We start from the raw sequence: 19,200 nt of genomic DNA on the forward strand, positions 1-19,200 counted from the left end.
AAGCCATTTAACAATTTGGAAACTAAATGCACTTAGTGCAACTTCCTGCTGGAGACTAATCCATATGCTAAGCCTTCATTCACACTTACAAATACAGCAACTAATCACCCTGACTACACACCCATGTTTAATTACTGTATTTATCACAGGCTATGTGTACACCGAGCTGCAGTGCAGGTTATCGAGTTATGAAACGTACAGCGCACCAAAATGTTGCACTCGAACTGCCCCAGGTGGATGCTGCTGGCGTGGATGAAAAGGTACCTAGTTCGCATTAACATGGTACCTAGTTCATGTAAAATTAGTCCTCTTTCAAACAGGACTATGTTAATGCGAACTAGGTACCTTTTCATTCATGCCAGCAGCATCCACATGGGGCAGTTTGAATGCAACAGTTTGGTGCTCTCTGCAATTCATAACTCTATAGCGTGCACTGGGGCCCAGCATAGACAAGCCCTTGGAATCTCAGCTGTTGCATTTCGGATGCTGGTACAGGCTGAAGAGGTGGAAGACACAAGAACGTGCTGGTGTTCAATGAGACGGCCCGTGCTTTGTTAATGAACTCATGGTCTGATGCCGATGCTTCCTTTCCATGCTGGTGTCTCATCTGCTTTCAGCACAGTTTACACACAAAAAGCTGCAACTCGTTGCTTCTGCAAACCAGTTTTTCCTATTAGCTTGCACAGAGGCTGACTGTTTGATTCTCTTTCTCTGCACTCATGGTCAACCAGATTTCATTAAAGCACAAACCAAGGAGCATGAAAGTGACTCTTACAGGCACCTACCTCCTGCTTCAATGTCAGCCGAGCCATAATTTCATTGTGGTCAATCAGGGTCAGCTCATCTACCTCCTCCTCTAGCGATGATTCCAAAGCATCCGGTGACTTCTGCCGCCTGGAAGAGAAGCAAAAGACCATCAGGATCATTAATCATATAGATGGCGAAGCAGAGAGCCAGGCCACATTGAGAGCACAGTGTCCAGGCCTTCATTAAATGGCCCAGAGAATACAGGAAGTCCAATACTCCCAAAGTCAGGGAAACCCCCTGCAAACAAATCTGAGTGTCGGATACTAATACTATGGCTTTTTGCATCCCTGGGAAAGGAGAAAGACCGAGGCTGATAAATGAAACTTTCAGGAACAGAGCACTTGTCCAGCCGGATTTCTGGCTATTAAATAGAATTAAACTACAGCATGCATGACTGCACACTTCAGCGTCTCCATGCACTGTCTGCCACATCATCCTTCATGTTATTACAGCACAAGAACCAGGAAGCCAAGTGATTCTGCAAACTTATGGATGTGGGAAAATAGACTGTCATGGCTGGAGTATCTCTTTAAATTAGTTCATAATCTGTTTTGCTGGCAGAGGGCTGAGACAACAAGCTCTCTCTCAGTTGGAAGACATGACAGAGGTTCTAACAGTTTCTCTTCCTGTGTTATACAGCTGCCTCCCTAGCTCCAAGGGGAGGTGCTCTTGTTGTATCTTGTACAGATTCCCCCTGCCTGGCTTCCTATAATACTATGTGAAAATCCTCCAAAGCCACCCCTACCCCAGTGTCTGACCACCATGGAGCAGTCTATATTTTCATCAGACACTAAGCTTAGTATGAGAATTGTTGTGTCGCTTCCTTCATTGCAATGATTAAAACCCTTAAAGCAACTGTCAACTTCATTGGGACAGAGACAAAAATTACTGTGTGTGTGTTGTACCAACATGCATTGCCTCTTTGTTTATTTAGAACAAGGATTTCAAAATAACGCAGAGCCTGGAAGGGATATAAACCCTCTTGCTTTCGGGTATGAGCTAATCTCTAACTAACAAGGTCAGGAAGAAACTTGCTTTGGGTAGGTAATTCTGTAACTGCCTAATACAGGGTTTCTTGCACCTTTTCTCAGAAGTAGCTGGGACTGGGCACTGTCAGAGACAGGATGCAGGATTGGGCTGAGTGTCTGATCCAGCACAGCTGCTCCTACGTAGTGGCTGCATCAAGCACTGTGGGTTTGTTAAATCACCCTGCGCAGCCTGGATTTTCCTTGTTAGGTGGGATCTGTTTCTCATGAGACTGTCTAATTTAATGGGCTAAAAATCTTGACAATATAAAGTTTTCTGAAGGCAGAACATGACACGCGTGGCTTGTTTGGCAGTGGGTAGGACTAAAATAGCCCTGCTCAGGCATTGCTGTTTTGTGAGGCAGGGGGAACTGCAAGTTCAGGTCAGGCCCACCTCTCACCACCATCTCTGCTTTCTTTCCCAGTGGTGCTGCTATGCGAACTGGAGTCTTTGGGGTGGCCGTCTTTGATGGCGGGAGATTCCTATAAAAGAAAGAAGCTTTTGATCATTACATGGGATCCTGCAACCACTGGTCATCCCACACTCACAACCTGGCTGCCTCTAAATGGCCCTTTACTGTAAATTCCTATGGAGGGATTAAAGATTGATGCAAGTTAATGCCAAATGCCAGGAAAAAACAGATGTTAATTAGACAGAAAATTTGGGAGCATCTCTGGAGACTTTAATGTAATTATTTTGGTTTACTTTTAAGGTTGTGAAATTATGCTGATAGTTACAAATCACAAGTCAGCTGTTGACCTGGATCTTGAACTCCCCCCCCACACTTTTTCAAAAGACCTTGCATTTGAAATGTACTTCCCTTCTACTGAATTAAATGCACTCTGCAAGACAGCTCTAAACTTTTCACTGCAACTCCTCTTCCTCTTCTAATTCCTTCCTAGTTATAGCCCCCAAAAGTCCCACTTGTCATAATGTGTGGATGTAAACTACCTTCCCTCCCTCATCTCTCCCATCAGAGGAGGTTATGCAATGATGCTCAACTGCTGTGGAAATGATGCTAATGTTAAAAAAAAAAAAAAAAAAAGAGCAATCTGAACATAAGGCATATAATAGCAGGCATACAGTTCAAAGCAAATAAAGATACACCTTAAATTAGCCATTTATTAAGGAGGACAATAGCTATGAAAGGTAAATGGGATTATTAACTTTACAGTGCTGTAGCTGAGAGCTATTTAGCACTATGCTGAGTGATCCTTGGAGGTTCAACGTATCAACCTGAGAGGATTCAAAACACCTTTCTATCAGAATCACCCTAGAAATTTTACGGTCAAGCCTGGGATTTTTATGTATCTGCAAAGTTGTGCTTCGTTACATATAGCGAGAAATGTTATAAAGTCTTATTTCACTGTTAAGAACTAGCTGGATGATACGAACGAGGAGCGGGAATTGCCGGATTGTCAGAGGTGTAGACAGAAGGGAAATGGTAGAAGCCTCATTACTTGAGATATTTAAAACTAGACAGGAATCAGCGCTAGATCGTGTACTCCAGAGAACGATCCCACCTACGCAGAGGAGTGGACAAGACAGAATCTCGCAGATCTTTGCCTTCGCTATTTTCGACAATGTAACAGGAAGATGATCAGTGGCACCAGAACGCTTTTTATAGTGGGGGTGCTGCGTCCCCCCTGACCCCTGTCCAGGCCCCCCCAGAGCGGACTCTGGGAATGGGGGGACCTGGACAAGGGTAAGGGGGCTGAGGCTGGCAGCCGGGACCCCGGGCACAGGGCCATGAGCGGAGCCCCATGCGAAACCTGAGGGTTCTGCAGTACCCCCCACGCCTATAAAGATGATACCCCCGTGATGTGATTTACCCTGTCTCTTGCAGGAAACAGCTAAGATGAGCCCTGTGCAGAGGAGGAGGAAAGGGTGAATAGACTATATCAATCACTTACTTTATGTCCCATGGGTGATGAAAAAAGATGGCATTTTATAAACACAAGACTTGATTTTAAAGAAGCCAAAGCAGTTAAGAATATTAGTAAAGAACTGGCACTGCCAAAGATGCAGCACAAGTCAAGGCTTGTACCTTTCCAGAAAAAAAACCACCAGAAAACCCAACCCTCGTGCACACAGCCCTAAACAAACAGCAGAGCACGCTGAAGCAGCATTAAAGGAAAAGCAACCACTATGTTCTTAAAAACATTCACCCAAAATCTCTGAAGCCAAGCAAGCACCATCTGCTCTCCATCCACATTGAGATTCCCCTCTAGAGAGGAAACCAAAACAGACAAGCAGAATGGCCCACCATTAAAGCATTACATTCAGCAAAACACAGAAGCACCACAATATGCAGGAGAGACTTATAAAAAGCATGTTATGCTTTGCATGAACTCAGCATGCACCAAGCAGCCCCTTCCCGTTTACTTACTCCTTCAGAGTGAGGGAGTTCCCCGTTGCTTTGGCCAGAGGAATACAGATTGACGTATTCACCCTCACCAGCCTCCTCGCTGGCGTTTTCACTCTATGGGAGACAGGATGAAAGGAAATGTGTCACGGTGCCCCCGCGCCCAGCACTTAACCCTAACAATGTGTGCAAGTGAACGTGCCTGGCCCAGGCCCTGGCAAGAAATCTCTCCCCACCCACTGGCACTAAGGCTGGGAACCTTTCCTCTGGCGCTGATGGAAGGCTGCCACCACTTTCTTCTGGCTCTGTACTTTCACTGAGATAATCGCTATTTCCCAATTCACAAGGTCTATCCAGAAGGCCAAGAGGTATGGCAATCAGCAGCAGGAGAGCAGTGCAGATTGGTTTGAGAGAGCTACCATGGAAGCCAACTGTTGGAGATCACAGTGTAGCCAAATGCAGACTTCAAAAAATTACAGATGCTGAACATTTATAGTTTAAAACAAAACCACCACAATGGGACCTAGTACACACTCTATGGCCTGCCACAGTAATCATGGCTTGACTTGCAGTGTAGATAAGACCAGACTGCATTCCCAAAGCATGCTATATAGCATAGGATTTTAGCATAGCTTGGAAATGTCATTGAAAACACAGCTCAGACCATACCTATGAATGCAAGACAAAAACCACACTGGGAGGTCGGGTGGGGACTGTGTTGTAGGAAGGTCCCACAACAAGGAAGATGCAACAGTGTAGTTAGTTAGGAGTGAAGAATCCAAAAATCAGTTTCTCCTTTGCTTACTTGACAAGCCCTGAATTTAGGAAGGTTCTCCCCCTACAGTCAGAACCACAAAACCAGTAAAAAGAACAGGAGGACTTGTGGCACCTTAGAGACTAACAAATTTATTTGAGCATAAGCAAACCAGTAAAGTGCCTGATCTCAGCTTTTCTGTGGGAAACAGAGACTCTTGAATTCTAGTCTTTACAGGCAAGTGAAAGAGGAACTGCTTAGTTTAAAAATGTAGCTGCCACGCACAAGCCTCCACATCTGTTTTATTAACAGATCTGGAACCTTAAACTAGCGTTGCCAAAACAGATACCGTTCTCCAAACAGATCATCAGGCTAACACCTCTGGCTGAGCCAACCAGTGCCTGATGCTGCCCATTCAACTGTGTGCACTCTAACCAGCTATGAAGCTCAAGCTGCTTGCAGTCAGAAGGGGGTTTGGAGAAGCCCCCAAATCTGTTGCAGATTAGAGAGGACAGTAAGCAGTTATAACGCACTGAGGCCCAGTCCAGAGGCTCATCATTAAGGCAGGGGTGGAGAGCCTAGAGTAGCAATCACAAAAGCCTGAAGTTCTCACAACCAGAGTGCGTATGAACCAGGGGTCAAGAACTACTGTGTTAAACAGATTTATGTTAAAAAGCTCTGCCTCTCCTTTCTTCAAACTCACACCACGATGCTCCGAGGCAGCTACAGCTATTTCTTTACCTCTCTCTTTCACCACCAGTTTAACATTTAGGGAGAGTTTCCAACCTGCCTGTTTCTCTCATTACTTGTGACCTTCACTTTTATATCAAACGATCTCTCTGCCCACACACAAAGAAATAACTTTAGCTCACACCTGGGTTAAGGTAAAATGTGTATTAAAACAAGTGACAGTTCTTTAAAAACACATCCTTGCGTTAAGGTGCATTATCTCTTTGGATATTCTCACCGAAGATGTCTGGAGAGAATCAGTGAAAGAGGTTTCAGAAGGAAGGCAGACAGGAGCATTCCCGTTAAAGCTGCTCTCCTGAGAAGAGGAGTTTGGCACATCCACAGTGCTTGGTGACTGGCTGGCTGTGGTTGGCACGGCTAGGTCAGAGCTCTGAGATTGATGGACAAGTGGAAAAGGCGGGGTGGAAGAGGAAGAGGAGGTAGAAGAAAGAAAAGGAGGAATGGAAGCTTGGTTGTGAGGCACAAAATCCTGTGAGTAGGACCTAAACACAGATTTGTACTACAGGATGCAAAATGAACAACATAAAAACAAGGAGGATGGGAAAAAGAGACAGACAAAAGAAAAAGTAATTAGATTAATAGTAGTTTAGCAGTGACAGCACAAGGTATTTCTAACAAAGGCATCTCTTTGTTGAGAGGCAAAACTAAACGGAGACAGCATTATTTTATCATCCACATAGGAGAGCTGGAATCACTAACTGGGATATCTGCCAGGTTTTCTCTAGGTGAGGCATGTTCCTTTTAGATTAGCAGGCTGCTCATCTTACTGAAGACAGGGAAAGGGGACAAATGGAGGTCTTCGGTCATTGGTGGAAGGGAGATTCTGGCTATTTTTGTACAAATAATGACAAAAGCTGCACCCTGCCAATCATGTGAGCTGGTGAAGAGAGACACAGGCATACAGATACCATGATGAGGAGAGAGGTATAAATACCTAGATAGAGAGAAGTATTCTATGTGTATATTACTTTTCTAATGGGTTTACATGGGACATATACTTAAGAGGCTGTTTGCTGCAACCATATAATTTAACAGCTATTGTGAAAATTCTGCTCCGTAGATCTAGAACCATGCAGAACACAGAGGAGAATGTCTAAATATTGTCTTCAAAGTTATGCTGAAAGATAGGTTAAGTTACAATCACAGATGCCATTATTCCTTTCCACTTGAGAAGTACTAATTGCCCTGAGGAGCAATGAACTCTACATTAAAACCAACCTCTCATTCAGTGGCTCTCAGAGAGTCTACTGGGGACGAGATGAAAGGAAATACACAGTCTACATGAAACTCTATTGTGCCACACGTCCTTGCTTTCAGACTCTTACCCAGACAGTACTGAATGGGAGTAAGGTGCAGGGAGTACGCCATGCCAAGAGAGTTACAAGAAAACCCTCACATATCACTACCTTTGTTACTGGTGAGGAGTGCAGTCAGGATGACTCAAAAGCAGGAATTTAAATAATGAGGCAAATGAGGCTAAATCTGATGGTTACGGGTGTATTTTAAAATATGCACAGGAATGTAGCCAGGAAGCCTGAAGGAAGAATAAAGTCATCCAAAAAGCTTGGGGGAAGCTGTTGTACATGTTGCTGACAATGGACTTGAATGCACTGCATAAGCAGATTTCAGAGTAGCAGCCGTCTTAGTCTGCATTCGCGAAAAGGAGGACTTGTGGCACCTTAGAGACTAACCAATTTATTTGAGCATAAGCTTTCGTGAGCTACAGCTCACTCTGATGAAGTGAGCTGTAGCTCACGAAAGCTTATGCTCAAATGAATTGGTTAGTCTCTAAGGTGCCACAAGTACTCCTTTTCTTTTTGCATAAGCAGAGTGCTTTGTTACGATTTTCTAGAAGTGCAAATACTGGTTCCTGAAACCAGGCTGGATAGAAATGCTGCTACACTACGAGAAAGGGGCCAGGGGGAGTGATCTCTCAAAAATTTAAACCAAGCTTTTTTCACGATCAGAATTTCAACAGCCCACCTCAGTGCTTAATAGATGATGCGTGAACAGATCATAAAAACAAAGTCCACCACCTGAAGCAGGGTGATAGCATTTGGATGTGTATGTTTCAGTCCTTAGCTTTATTTTTCATCTTGGAAACATTTAAATGTACAATGGCAGTAAATTCTAAACCAAGGAGAAATCAAGACATGCCTCAGACCAGGGCCTGAGTATTAAAGCTTTACCACTACAAAGTGATAATGAAACAAAATGAAAAGGTCAGTAGCTAGATTTTACCTTACTCCTTGAGTAGTTTCTCCTTCTTGTCTTGTGTGTGGAGCCTGAGCTAGTCTCTGTGTTTCCAGAGCCTAGACTGAATCGCAAGACACCACAGACAGGAATAGAGGGGGAGTGCTTTGGAAACAGAGTTAAAAAGACTAGACCAAAAAAAAAAAAAAAAAAATACAAAAGCAAATCCTTCCCACATGCATGTAGCTAAGAGGAGTCCAGCTCCAGGGCCTGCTCTTCTCCCTTCCTACCCATTTCTTTACAAATGTCAACTTTTGGTGTGTCCTTAGCAACGCTGACAGGTCTAATCTCCATATTTACTTTCATCTGTCTGCATAAAGGCTCCACTTTTATTCATTTTCACTTGCCTGGCACAAAACGCTAAATCCCTAGGAAGCCTCCAGGCTCATGACATCATTCTGGCTCAGCAGATTGATTCTGCCTGCCCTGTCCTCCTGATATTTCATGATCTCACTGGTGTTAGCATTCTGATAATGCCACATGCTCCAGGCTAGTCTTCAATTAGGAAGGGGAGCAATGTGAATGGGGAACGTGGACTAGCTACCAAATACCCACAATGAAAGGCAGCTCAGCTGCACTTTTAACACTGTGATCATAACAATGGAATTTCTCTGCTCCAATTAAAGCAAATCTTCATCCCAACCATGACCTGTGTCCCAACTAACCCATCTTTTTCCTCCTAGGGAGCCTTCCTCAGGATGGACTTCCTGCTGCTGCAGGGGACAGGAGACTTATACACAATACAATTATATAACTTTGCACTTACATAGTACATTTCATCTGAGGATCTCAAAGTGCTTTGCAAAAGGCAGCTATTATCTCTCATTAAACAGACTGGGAAACTGAGCACAAAGAGGTCCTAAATGGCTTGACCACAGAGAAAGTTAGCAGTAGGGTTGGGAGTAGAAGCCAGGCCTCCTGACCTTCAATTGCCCTGCTCTAATTACTAGACAATGCTGAACTCAAAATCAGACTCATTTATTTCTATAGCAGAGGGGGTTTATGAACTATCATTTCATCTTTGGAGATGAGCTTCAGAGTTGATTTAGGTCGTAAGTGTAAGGAAATTGGTAGCACAAATCTAATCCATTTTGGACAGAGCAAAACATTCATAGTACAGTACCGGCCCCGCGCCAACCGGACTATAAACCGGAATTTCAATGCAGATCAGAAATGCCAGTTTATAGAGCTTTCTGGTTGGTGAAGTGTTGGATAAAACAGCTTTTACCGTACTTGACAAAACTGGCAGGTTTCCCTTAGGCCTGGGCTAAGTCTACCACAGTGTTTCTCAACCTTTTTGATATGAGGGATCAGCTTGCTGCCTTCCTAAACAGCGTCAGGGAGCGCTCAGGGTCCAGGGCTGGCCCACAGACTGGTCATTGAGAACCACTGCTCTAGAGGATCAGTGTGCTGCACCGAGGCAGGCGGAACTGGTAGATGTCGAGGGTTGAGAATGAGGCATACTATGAGGGCTTGTGAAGGAAGCTTGCACAGTGTCTGTCTCAACTGGTTTAAGACAGATATTAGTTTCAATTCAAAAGCACTTTAGTGCCCAAATATACATTAGATTCAAAAATTGGGATGGATATGGGTTAATTAATACAGACCAAGTTCTGTACTTAATAGGTCTCTCTTCTCTGTCCTCCATAGCCCCGTAAAACGTATCTCGGGGTTTGTAGATGTTACTGTAAAACATGGTATCCAAGAAACACACAAAATCTATTATTACATGATCTTTACAGGATACAAACAAGAACTCAGCTTGTTGCTATGAAGCAGTGCAGGGGACCCTCTGTAGGCTGCCATTAATTAACCTTGCCTAACAATTTTGGGATACTGGGTCTTTTACAAAACAATCCAGCAAGGCCCCTCCTTTTTGCTACATTTCAGCCTGCCTGTGAGCAGCTCTGGAATTCAAACTATGCAGTCATGCTGGGACAAGAGCCAAGCATGAAGCGTACTTTTAAAGGGGGAAAACACCCAGTGTTTGAATTACTGTTCCATATGGTTCCCATTTCTGCTAATCTCCAGCCTAGCACACAGCTGCAGCATGGGCTGCTACAATGACTTCAACAGGGTCTGAGCACTAGAGATTTCTCCTAGAAACACGGCTGCTCTTTTAAAACCATACTGACTGGGAGTGGGGGGAGAGGAGAGTCCGTTCACTCACCAGAATTGCAACAACAACAACAACAACAAAAATCACAGCTGAGAGTTCATCTTGGAAACTGGTTAGGGCTGGTTGTTCTTCCCATTTCTGAGAGGCTTCTGCAGGGTCAGAAAGACTTTGGCTCTGGCTGCATTGAGACAGACTCAAACTCCACAGCTTTGCTTGCTTTTAAGCTGAATACTTCCAAATAATCTTCAGGGAAGCCAGAAAGCATGCAGTGTGCACCCTGAGCCTTTGGGAAGAGCATTTAACTCTCCCCAAACTCATACCATGCTAATGCCAGGCTGCCTGAGACTAGTACTGCTCCAGCACAGCCTCCCAAGAGATGCTGCCAACTACCAGCACTAGAAGAGTTAGCACCAATGTGCAACTCTACCGTTATTCCCTAAAATGAAGTTCCGGCCCAGGTTTATTTGCGTCTCTCTCCTCACTAGGCATGGATGGGTTGCTACAGAAAGCCAACACAAGTGAAGTCCTACATACATTCACATGTATATTCAGAAATTGTTTTGGGGAGGCAGTTTAATATTTCTGTGGTCCTCAATTAAATTAGGCCAGAGAAGACTATGACGTGCTGTGCATAACACAGGTATAAGGAATCCCTTCTCCCCCACCTGTCAGTGCATTCATGTATCATCTGCCATTCTGGAAGCACTACAATGAGCACTGGGTTTGAGACAGGAGTGGTCTTATCTCACAAGGACAATAGGGAGCAAGCTTGCCCACACCTGAAAGCTTACCTGACACTAAAATCATTTCGACTCAGTGTCTTGTTTTTTGTGGCAGGACTTCAGGAATTGCATCACTGAATATTTCCAACTGTTTGCGTCGATTTTTGTCCGGGCTGCAGAAGGGACTGGGGGACACCACTGTTAAAACCACATCTTTACACCATTAATCTCCTCAGAGTCTCAGGGTGTCCCAGTGGACAGGGCGGCTATAAACATTACCTTGGATTAGCTGGCAGCAGATGAACCCACTATGCATGTATTGCAGGTGTGATGTTGCTCTACTCCTACTGGGGAGGTGTGACTACACACAGCAGCCAGGACAGGGTGTTTACAGGTCCCTGTTAATTGACGCTGAGATGTAGTCATCTACATCATAAATCCAGAGCTGGACTCAATTAATCGGCTGACAGAGCATTTACAGCATCAGTAGTCACACACACTGTTCGCCTTCCCAGCAACAGCCTTGTTAGCAACCCAGCTGAGTTCCCTTGCAAGTTTATCCCGACTCCGCTCTACACCCACCAGGTCAGCCAGAGCCCGGTATTTTTAAAATATGAAGCTGTTACAGATCTTCTGATCCTCTCTGCTACGGCTAGTTCCAGACTGCACCGACTATTAGCTAGAACTGGACACCCAGCTTCCACGGCAGCCCCCCATGTTTAAAGAGCAATGGGCCTTATACAAGGCTGCTGTGCCCTAGATTGCAAACGCACAGTGAAATACTGGAAAGAACTTCTTATCTCCCGCGGCAATACCGGAGCTCCAGTTAATCTTGGTAATGAGGACGGAAATGCTCCAACAGTGAATGGTTCCAAACTCTGCCACGAGCAAGGCAGTGGCCCCTTCTGCTTGAACATGTCTCCGCACAGCCTCTGCCCTGGCCACACAACTCACCTCACTCTTTTTAAATGCTGAGTAGTGTAGCAGATGAATGGCCCAAGTTTTTTATTCCCCTGTGTGGGTGGCCTCCATGCTAAATTGAGAGAGAACACACAAAAGCAAAGCTCTGCTTATCTAGAGCTGGGTTTCTAATATCTCCACAAGGAAAATATGGGATAAATAAAAACATTTATAGGCCCCACTGACAGTGCTACAATCCTGGCTTCTCTTTGTAAGCCTCATCAGCAGTGCTATGGTGCTGGTTTCTCTTTGCAAACGCCATCAGCAGCGCTAATTTCACTTTCTTCTGAAGCTATGAGAACACAATCTGATGCACAGACACAGCATTAATGGTTGCAATGTAAATACCACCACCAGACACAGCACATAGCTTTTTACAAGGCAGAGCTTGAGGCCTCTGCACAGGAGAGGCAGAAATACGACTTCTAGAGTGGAATGGAGTTTATATAGCAAAAGAGGGCTGCACTTAACTATATCTGCTGAGCAAGAGGTATGATTCCAATTTTATGCACAAAACTAAGCCACTGGCGGACGTGGTTTTCACAGGCAAGACTCAGTGATGCCAGTATATCACAGCACTATTAATACATCATGCAATCCTGCTGTGGAAATACATATAAAAGCAGAAGGGAAACAAAACAGGAAAAGCAAAACAATGCTGAGAGATTGACAGGTGATTGCACGCATGCAGATCTTTTTTCAAAGTAATGAGTCAAATCCCGTTTAAGTCACAAGTGAATTGAACATGATCTAATTCTAGTCCCCAACAGATAATTTTTTGCATCACTGAATCACCATATCACTCTGCACAACTGGCAGTCTCCGCTCAGGACTCAAGTAGCGGGGAGTGTTGTAGATCAGAACTGAGCGCTATGAGCAGAAGCAATGGGAGGAGCAGGGGAGAAATGTACACTGGATACGCCTGACTCTAAACACTCATAGCTGAGCATACAAGAACACTAAAGAAAAAAAAAATCAGCTGTTGAGAATTTTCTGTGATCTTGCTCAATTCACCAAAGAACTTCTAGAAGTAGTGACAGCTGAGTACTGAACTGCAGCGTTTCCATAGGGAAACTATTTGCACTGTCTGCAAGAGTTGAGAAGCCAGTTCAGTTTCTAGAAAGGTATTTGAACTTTTCTCACTTTTAAAAACAATTTGAGAGAGACATGTAATTTCTCCATAGTCAAGGATGAAGACAGTTTTCCATTAGATGTACATACAAGTACAAGTCTGCTGAACCTGCTGCAATTGCAAACAGACACTTGAGTAAGGAAAAATTACCCAGTAATTGGATTTGTTTGAAACCTTCCTGCACTGTTCAATGGAAAACACGCTGACACACAGTGGTGTACCTTGTGTCTCCGTTGATTTCGGATATGCTCACCATTAGTGCTCCTATGCATCATTCTCCAGCGGCCAGGAAGCAATGAGGCTTGAAGTCTGCCATTCAAGACACCAGCCCACCCACTTCCAGAATCAACCAAAGAGATGCTGAAACAAAGGACAATACCCACCTCTACAAGAGTGAAGGAGGGTGAACTGCAGGAGGAAGGACAACTACAGCAATTACCAATTTCCTATTGTACACCTCCTTTTCTACCATCTCGCAACAGAAAACAGCCCAAAAACAAGAGATGGGATTCCTTAACAAGACATTAACCAAACAATCTAGTTGAGACTAGTCCCACCAATGCGACTTGTGACTGTGACTCTCCAAAGTGTGGGTAAGACTGTGCAGCAGATCCTTATGATATCAACCCATATTACAAACAGCACCTCTGTGGGTGGAAGGTCAGACCTGAACCAGAATTGGTGGAAAAAAGACTTGATCCACTCTGGATCTGCCTCTATCCAATAAGAGCCATTACCCCTGCCACAAATTCCTGCAAAGAGGGGCAAAAACAACGATAGCAGATTTTAACCCAACAATGGAAAAAATCAGGCCTCTGGAAAACTGTTTCCCTATGGAACACATTAAAAAGTATAACAGAAAGGGAGAAAAACCCTCAAATTCTCTGAGGCCCCAACTAACGTGAGAGCTGGAACTGAAGGGAATTATTCCCTCCCCTAGCAATGCTTCGAAATGGGGAACCCCTGGCCAGTTCAAACATACAGCTTCGGTGCTGCTCAGGTAAAAGGGAACTAACTCTCACCCCAGTCACCACAAAACCTTCATTAGTCTGGCTGTAAAAGAAAAAGCCCCTTCAAGCTGTAGCCTCCCCATCGTTCCCAGACAGCCAGAATACTGGTTACCAAAGGGCTCACAGGCTGATCTGCACGCCTCCAAAGAAAACCAAAATCCAAACTCTAATAGAAACTAGGAGAGGTCCAGCGGGTTCCTTCAAACACTATAAAACCACCAAAGAAAAAGCAGCCCTTCCTACAAATACGCGGACCACCACTTCCTGCAAGAGAAAGGTCAGCATTCTCACTGACTTATGGTCTTGGCCCTGCTCTGGGGACTGTCAAATAGACCAGAGTAAAGGCTGGGCCTTAGCCTCTGGTGAAAAAGCAATGCAAAAAATGCCACCATCAGTCAGTCAGTCAGTCACAGCATGCTCCTCAAGGAAGTTATCCCTCTCCACCAAACACCCAGGGGTCTACTGGAGAGGTACTTGTCAGAGGTCTAGGATGCCCCCTGCAAAAGTGTTGGGGGCAGGCACAAAGGTGTTGGGACAGAAAAAAATCCCCAGACACAAAAGAGGTGGCTTCCCTTTCTTGTGAACAAAGCCCCAGCTCTGGGAGACATCTGCCCTGCTAATTGGTACTGTTTTGGGAGGCTGCAGGCAAGCGAGCATTGGTACAATGAACAGGCATATCATGTAGCTGAGGTGAAGCAGGAGAAGAGATCCAGAAAGCAAGCTGCCGTGAAACTTACAAAGGGGAAGGGCTAATGAAACCCCAAAGGCTTTTATGGAGGAAGGGAAAAGGGAGACTACAGCATAGCATTCCTCACAATCACAACCAACCAGCCTGACCCTGAAACAGCAGGGCATCCCGACCCTGCCTAAAGTGCTTACCTGAAGGGTCTGTGTTTGCAAGCCAACTTTCCTTACCATGGTGGGACCCCAAATCATGCAGCCCTGGTGAAAGTGGGAGGAGAACAGGAAAAGGAGGGCAGGGGGGAAAGACAGCTGTCACAGAGGAAAGAAGAAAAAGGTTCCATGGTCTGCCTGACAGGTAGAGTACCACTCTCTCCATCAGCAACTAGGGCTGATCCTGACTAGGGTCAGGATAGAAGCTCAGACACAGACATCAGTGGAAGCCTGTGGCTCAGACGTGACCCCTCCCTGTACAGCTGAGAAAAGGTTTCAGAAGCTTTGTCCATTTTCCCCTAATGCATTTCAACATCTGCTCCATCTGCAATCAAATGCTGACGTGGAACCAGGTCCAGGAGCAGGGAAGACAGCTGGCTAGATGGTGTGGCTCAGACACCTGTTTGGGTGTCCACTGCTTTCTCCTCCTTTTCTGTTTATCAGATGAGAAATAGCCGTGAACAAAGAGGAGGGTGATTAGAGCTAGGGAGTCCAAGTGCACTCCTTGCTTCCAGGTTAAGGCGCCTCAGTCACAGGAGGAAGTGGATAGGTGCTGATGCCTTTATAATGGCCATGAATAAGGATTCTGCTCTGTCAAGACATTGTCTCTGTAGGTTTCAGGATGAAGCGAGGTCCCATCCCTGAAAGAGACTCTACAGGATCCACTTTTCTTTAGTAACAGAGGATGAATTTAGACAGGGTTAGCAGTGAGACAGCACCGTCGGTGAAGAGATGGAAGCACCACACAGGAACACTGAGTGAAGTCAAACCTTCACTTGTCTGACATCTGTTCTGCTGAACTCACGGTGAATCAGGCTGCTCACCCAAAGGAACCGAGTGAAAGAGAGACAGGGGCAGCAATGGCCCTCAGGCATACCCTATCTCTAGGCTTACACCACCACTGCCCTTACTTTCCTAAAGCAAAGATTCAATCTGGGTGTTAGGTCAGTTCTTGGGCTCTTACCGTTCTTGTCTAGCCTCCCATTCTGGAATGTCATTTTCACCATACAATGTCCAGTCTCCTTCAGTGCATTTGCACAATCATGTTGAAGGCAAACAGTCTTTTATGCCAGATCGTTCATAAGGACGATACAAACAGAACCCACATCCGCATAATGCTACCAGGGCTGCAAGTCATAAGAGCAGGCTTCCACTTGCACAAATGGGCATTGGTTTGTCTCTCCAAGACAGAATAAAAAGACCCAAACCTATTATCCAAACTCTCTGAAAAGCACACTCGCAGAAAAGCTCACAGTAAAAAATGCTCCCCTTATGAGATTAAGTGGGAAGGATTAGGCCCAGACAGAAGCATAGCAAGAAATTCAGCCATCCAGAATGGAAAAGAGGAACCACTCGAGGTGTTTGTACAGCAGAGTAACAGGGTCAGAATGAAGAATGGCTCGTGGAAGAGAAGTGGTGAGTGCACATGTGACTGGTTACAGAGGAGACAATGAGGATTTCAAACCGGGAACCTGCGTTAAGGGGAAAAGTCCGCTATTAACTAAAAAAAGGGGATTTTCATAAAGAAAATGGCTGAAAGAGGTATTTTTAGACTGGGAAAAGGACTAATGGACAGGATTGCTATGCTTAGAGGAGTTGGTACAGTGATGCCAAGCCTTTATTTAGCAAGAGACCAAGCTATTCAAAACCAGTTAGGCAGCACAGAAAAGCAATTCCTTCATGTGGAGCTCCAAGGCCCATGAACTCAAGGTGTATCTGACTCCCGGGATAGCGGATGATGAGATCTGCAGCTTTCGTGCGGCCTTGCAGCTAAACCTTACAGATTTGTACAGGGATGTGTATTCCCTTTGGATTTGCATCCTCCCTTCCTTTCCCAGGCACAGACACATGAAGAGAAAAACTGCTAACCAAGGCAACTCTTCAAGGATGGCCTGGGCAGGGAGATTGTGATTAATTGCTCACATACTGCTAACGGGCAGCCGTTTAATTTCTTTATTAGGTTTGACATCCTGGTATTGATTTAAGAAGGCTTTGCTTCATGTATAGAACAGATAAAGATTAATGTAGGGGATGGATCATTTTAAAGGACTTGATAATCAGCACTGACTATTTGGTACATAGGAAGCTGATTCTTTAGTTGTCCTGTGTGTGAAAGGTTTGCTGTCCCAAGCATTAAATCCCTGCTGAGACTGGTGGGCAGCCAAGGCTTAATTCTTTAACAGGTTTATTGTTTTTCCAAGTGTTCTTTTAAGTGGACTTGCTGTGGCTAAACAGAGGAAGAAGGAGGGCAACAGGATGGCAGAGTGAGCAGAACAGGGCAATTCACTTGAAAATATTACTACCACAGTTCACATTCCTCACAGGAAAATCCATGGAAAGGAAGGACTGTAGAAGTCCCCTTAGTCAATGTCCATAAACAGATTAACAGAAGGTTTCTAGCACTTCTGTGTCCCCAACGAAGGGTGTTATCCTGGTAATGATCCAATTCTCTACAACTGTTTCACGTCTTCTCTTATTAGGGGCATGAAAAACCATGAATGTGAAAATCTGTGCATTGGTGTAAACCACCCTTGCGATATTCACGCGGGACTGCTGTGAAGTACGTAAAGACATTGATTTTGTAGCTCAGAGACTAAGAGGCACTCAAAATTAAGATCTCATTTCTCCCTGAAAACTTTGTACCCTCTACAGCCACGAGCAACAACTAAGATTACTACAATTCACAGGCACTAGTGAGAAAAAAAGGTGATATTCTGCCTTTGACAGCACTTTGTGTATAGTCAGTTTCACGGTTTCCCCTGCTCTAGCTAGTTAGTTTCTTCCTTACTGAAAAAACCCTTAAAATCACCAACAGGGGAGCAGAAAAACCCTTAAAATTAACATCAAGTTAACAGTGTCCATTTAAGGTCAACTAAGATGGTTTTAAAAATAAAACAAACTGTTTATATTTTAAAATCGTTAACCAATCATATGTATAGACTTAAAATTGCTAAAAAGAAGTCCATTTTAAAAGTAAACTGTAAGGATTTTTACCTGTCAAGATCAGGTCTTACAGTGCTGTGTTTTGCCTACAAGAGTCAATTCAAACAGAAAGCAGTGCAGGGTTAAAACACAGGACTACAAGTCAGAACTTGTAGGTTCTGTTCCTGGCTCTGCCACTTGCTCACTGTCTGACTTAAGAACACAAGAATGGCCCTACTAGTTCAGACCAAAGGTCCATCTAGCCCAGTATCTTGTCTTCTGACAGTGGCCAGTGCCAGGTGCCCCAGAGGGAATGAACAGGACAGGTAATCACTGAGTGATCCATCCCATGTCACTCATTCCCAGCTTCTGGCAAACAGAGGTTAGGGACACCATCCCTGCCCATCCTGGCTAATAGCCATTGATAGACCTATCCTCTATGAATTTATCTAGTTCTTTTTTGAACCCTGTTATGGTCTTGACCTTCACAACATCCCCGGCAAGGAGTTCCACAGTTTGATGGTACGTTGTGTGAAGAAATACTTCCTTTTATTTGTTTTAAACCTAAAACTGCTGCCTAATAATTTCATTTGGTGACCCCTAGTTCTTGTGTTATGAGAAGTAGTAAACACTTCCTTATCTACTTCCTCTACACCAGTCATGATTTTACAGATCTCAATCATATCTCCCCTTAGCCGTCTCTTTTCCAAGCTGAAAATCCCAGTCCTATTAATCTCTCCTCATATGGAAGCCGTTCCATATCCCTAATAATTTTTGTTGCCCTTTTCTAAACCGTTTCCAATTCCAATATATCTTTTTTCAGATGGGGTGATCACATTTGCACACAGTATTCAAGATGTGGGGGTACCATGGATTTATATAGAGGCAAGTTACTTCACCACACTCTCACTAAGTTTCTTCCTCTATTATTAGAAGATTCTGATACTTCCCTATCTCACGAGTGTAGATATTGGGAGTTTTAATACACTGTTTGTGAAGTGTTTTGACAGCCATAAGCACAGGGCATAGTGTCATCAACAACTTTCGCAGAAGTGCAGAACACTAAAGTCAGATCCTAGTAGGTAAGAAATATAGTTTTCAAATATTTTGTTGTAAAATAATTGTTTTAACAATTTTAAGTTAGCCCACATATTGTCTAGGCATTTTGAACCTCCAAGAGTAGTCTGTAACTTATAAAACAGCTAGATCACCTTTAAGAATAGCCTATTTTCAGGTGTTAGTTATTCTCATAGTTGTGCAGACAATAGATCACGACCACATAATTTTGCATACATGGAACCTCATACTGATGAACCATTTGCTGGAACCTCACAGTCAGACTTCATGAAAATGAATGTTTAACTTCATGAAAATGAATGTTTCATTTAACTTCATGAAAATGAATGTTTCTTTATTATTGCTGCTATCTAATTTAAGCACTTTATCACAAGTTTAAACAGTGCTCTACAGATGGTCCTTACTTTGA

The 19,200-nt window shown here is 44.2% G+C and overlaps 1 protein-coding gene across 1 annotated transcript in view; it reads right to left on the reverse strand.

Moving 5' to 3' along the window:
* Positions 1–19,200, reverse strand: part of RAPGEF1 (Rap guanine nucleotide exchange factor 1) — a 120,181-nt gene that overhangs the window by 17,696 nt on the left and 83,285 nt on the right. Inside the window, exons 13-16 of the mRNA XM_073314829.2 lie at positions 5,920–6,201; positions 4,223–4,315; positions 2,227–2,315; positions 786–894 (exon numbers count right to left, since the gene is read on the reverse strand). Of these exons, the coding sequence (XP_073170930.1) occupies positions 786–894; positions 2,227–2,315; positions 4,223–4,315; positions 5,920–6,201 (573 nt within the window). The remainder of the gene's footprint in view (positions 1–785; positions 895–2,226; positions 2,316–4,222; positions 4,316–5,919; positions 6,202–19,200) is intronic.

The sequence above is a fragment of the Lepidochelys kempii genome, chromosome 16, assembly GCF_965140285.1.
Source record: "Lepidochelys kempii isolate rLepKem1 chromosome 16, rLepKem1.hap1, whole genome shotgun sequence".
Taxonomy (NCBI): Eukaryota; Metazoa; Chordata; order Testudines; family Cheloniidae; genus Lepidochelys; species Lepidochelys kempii.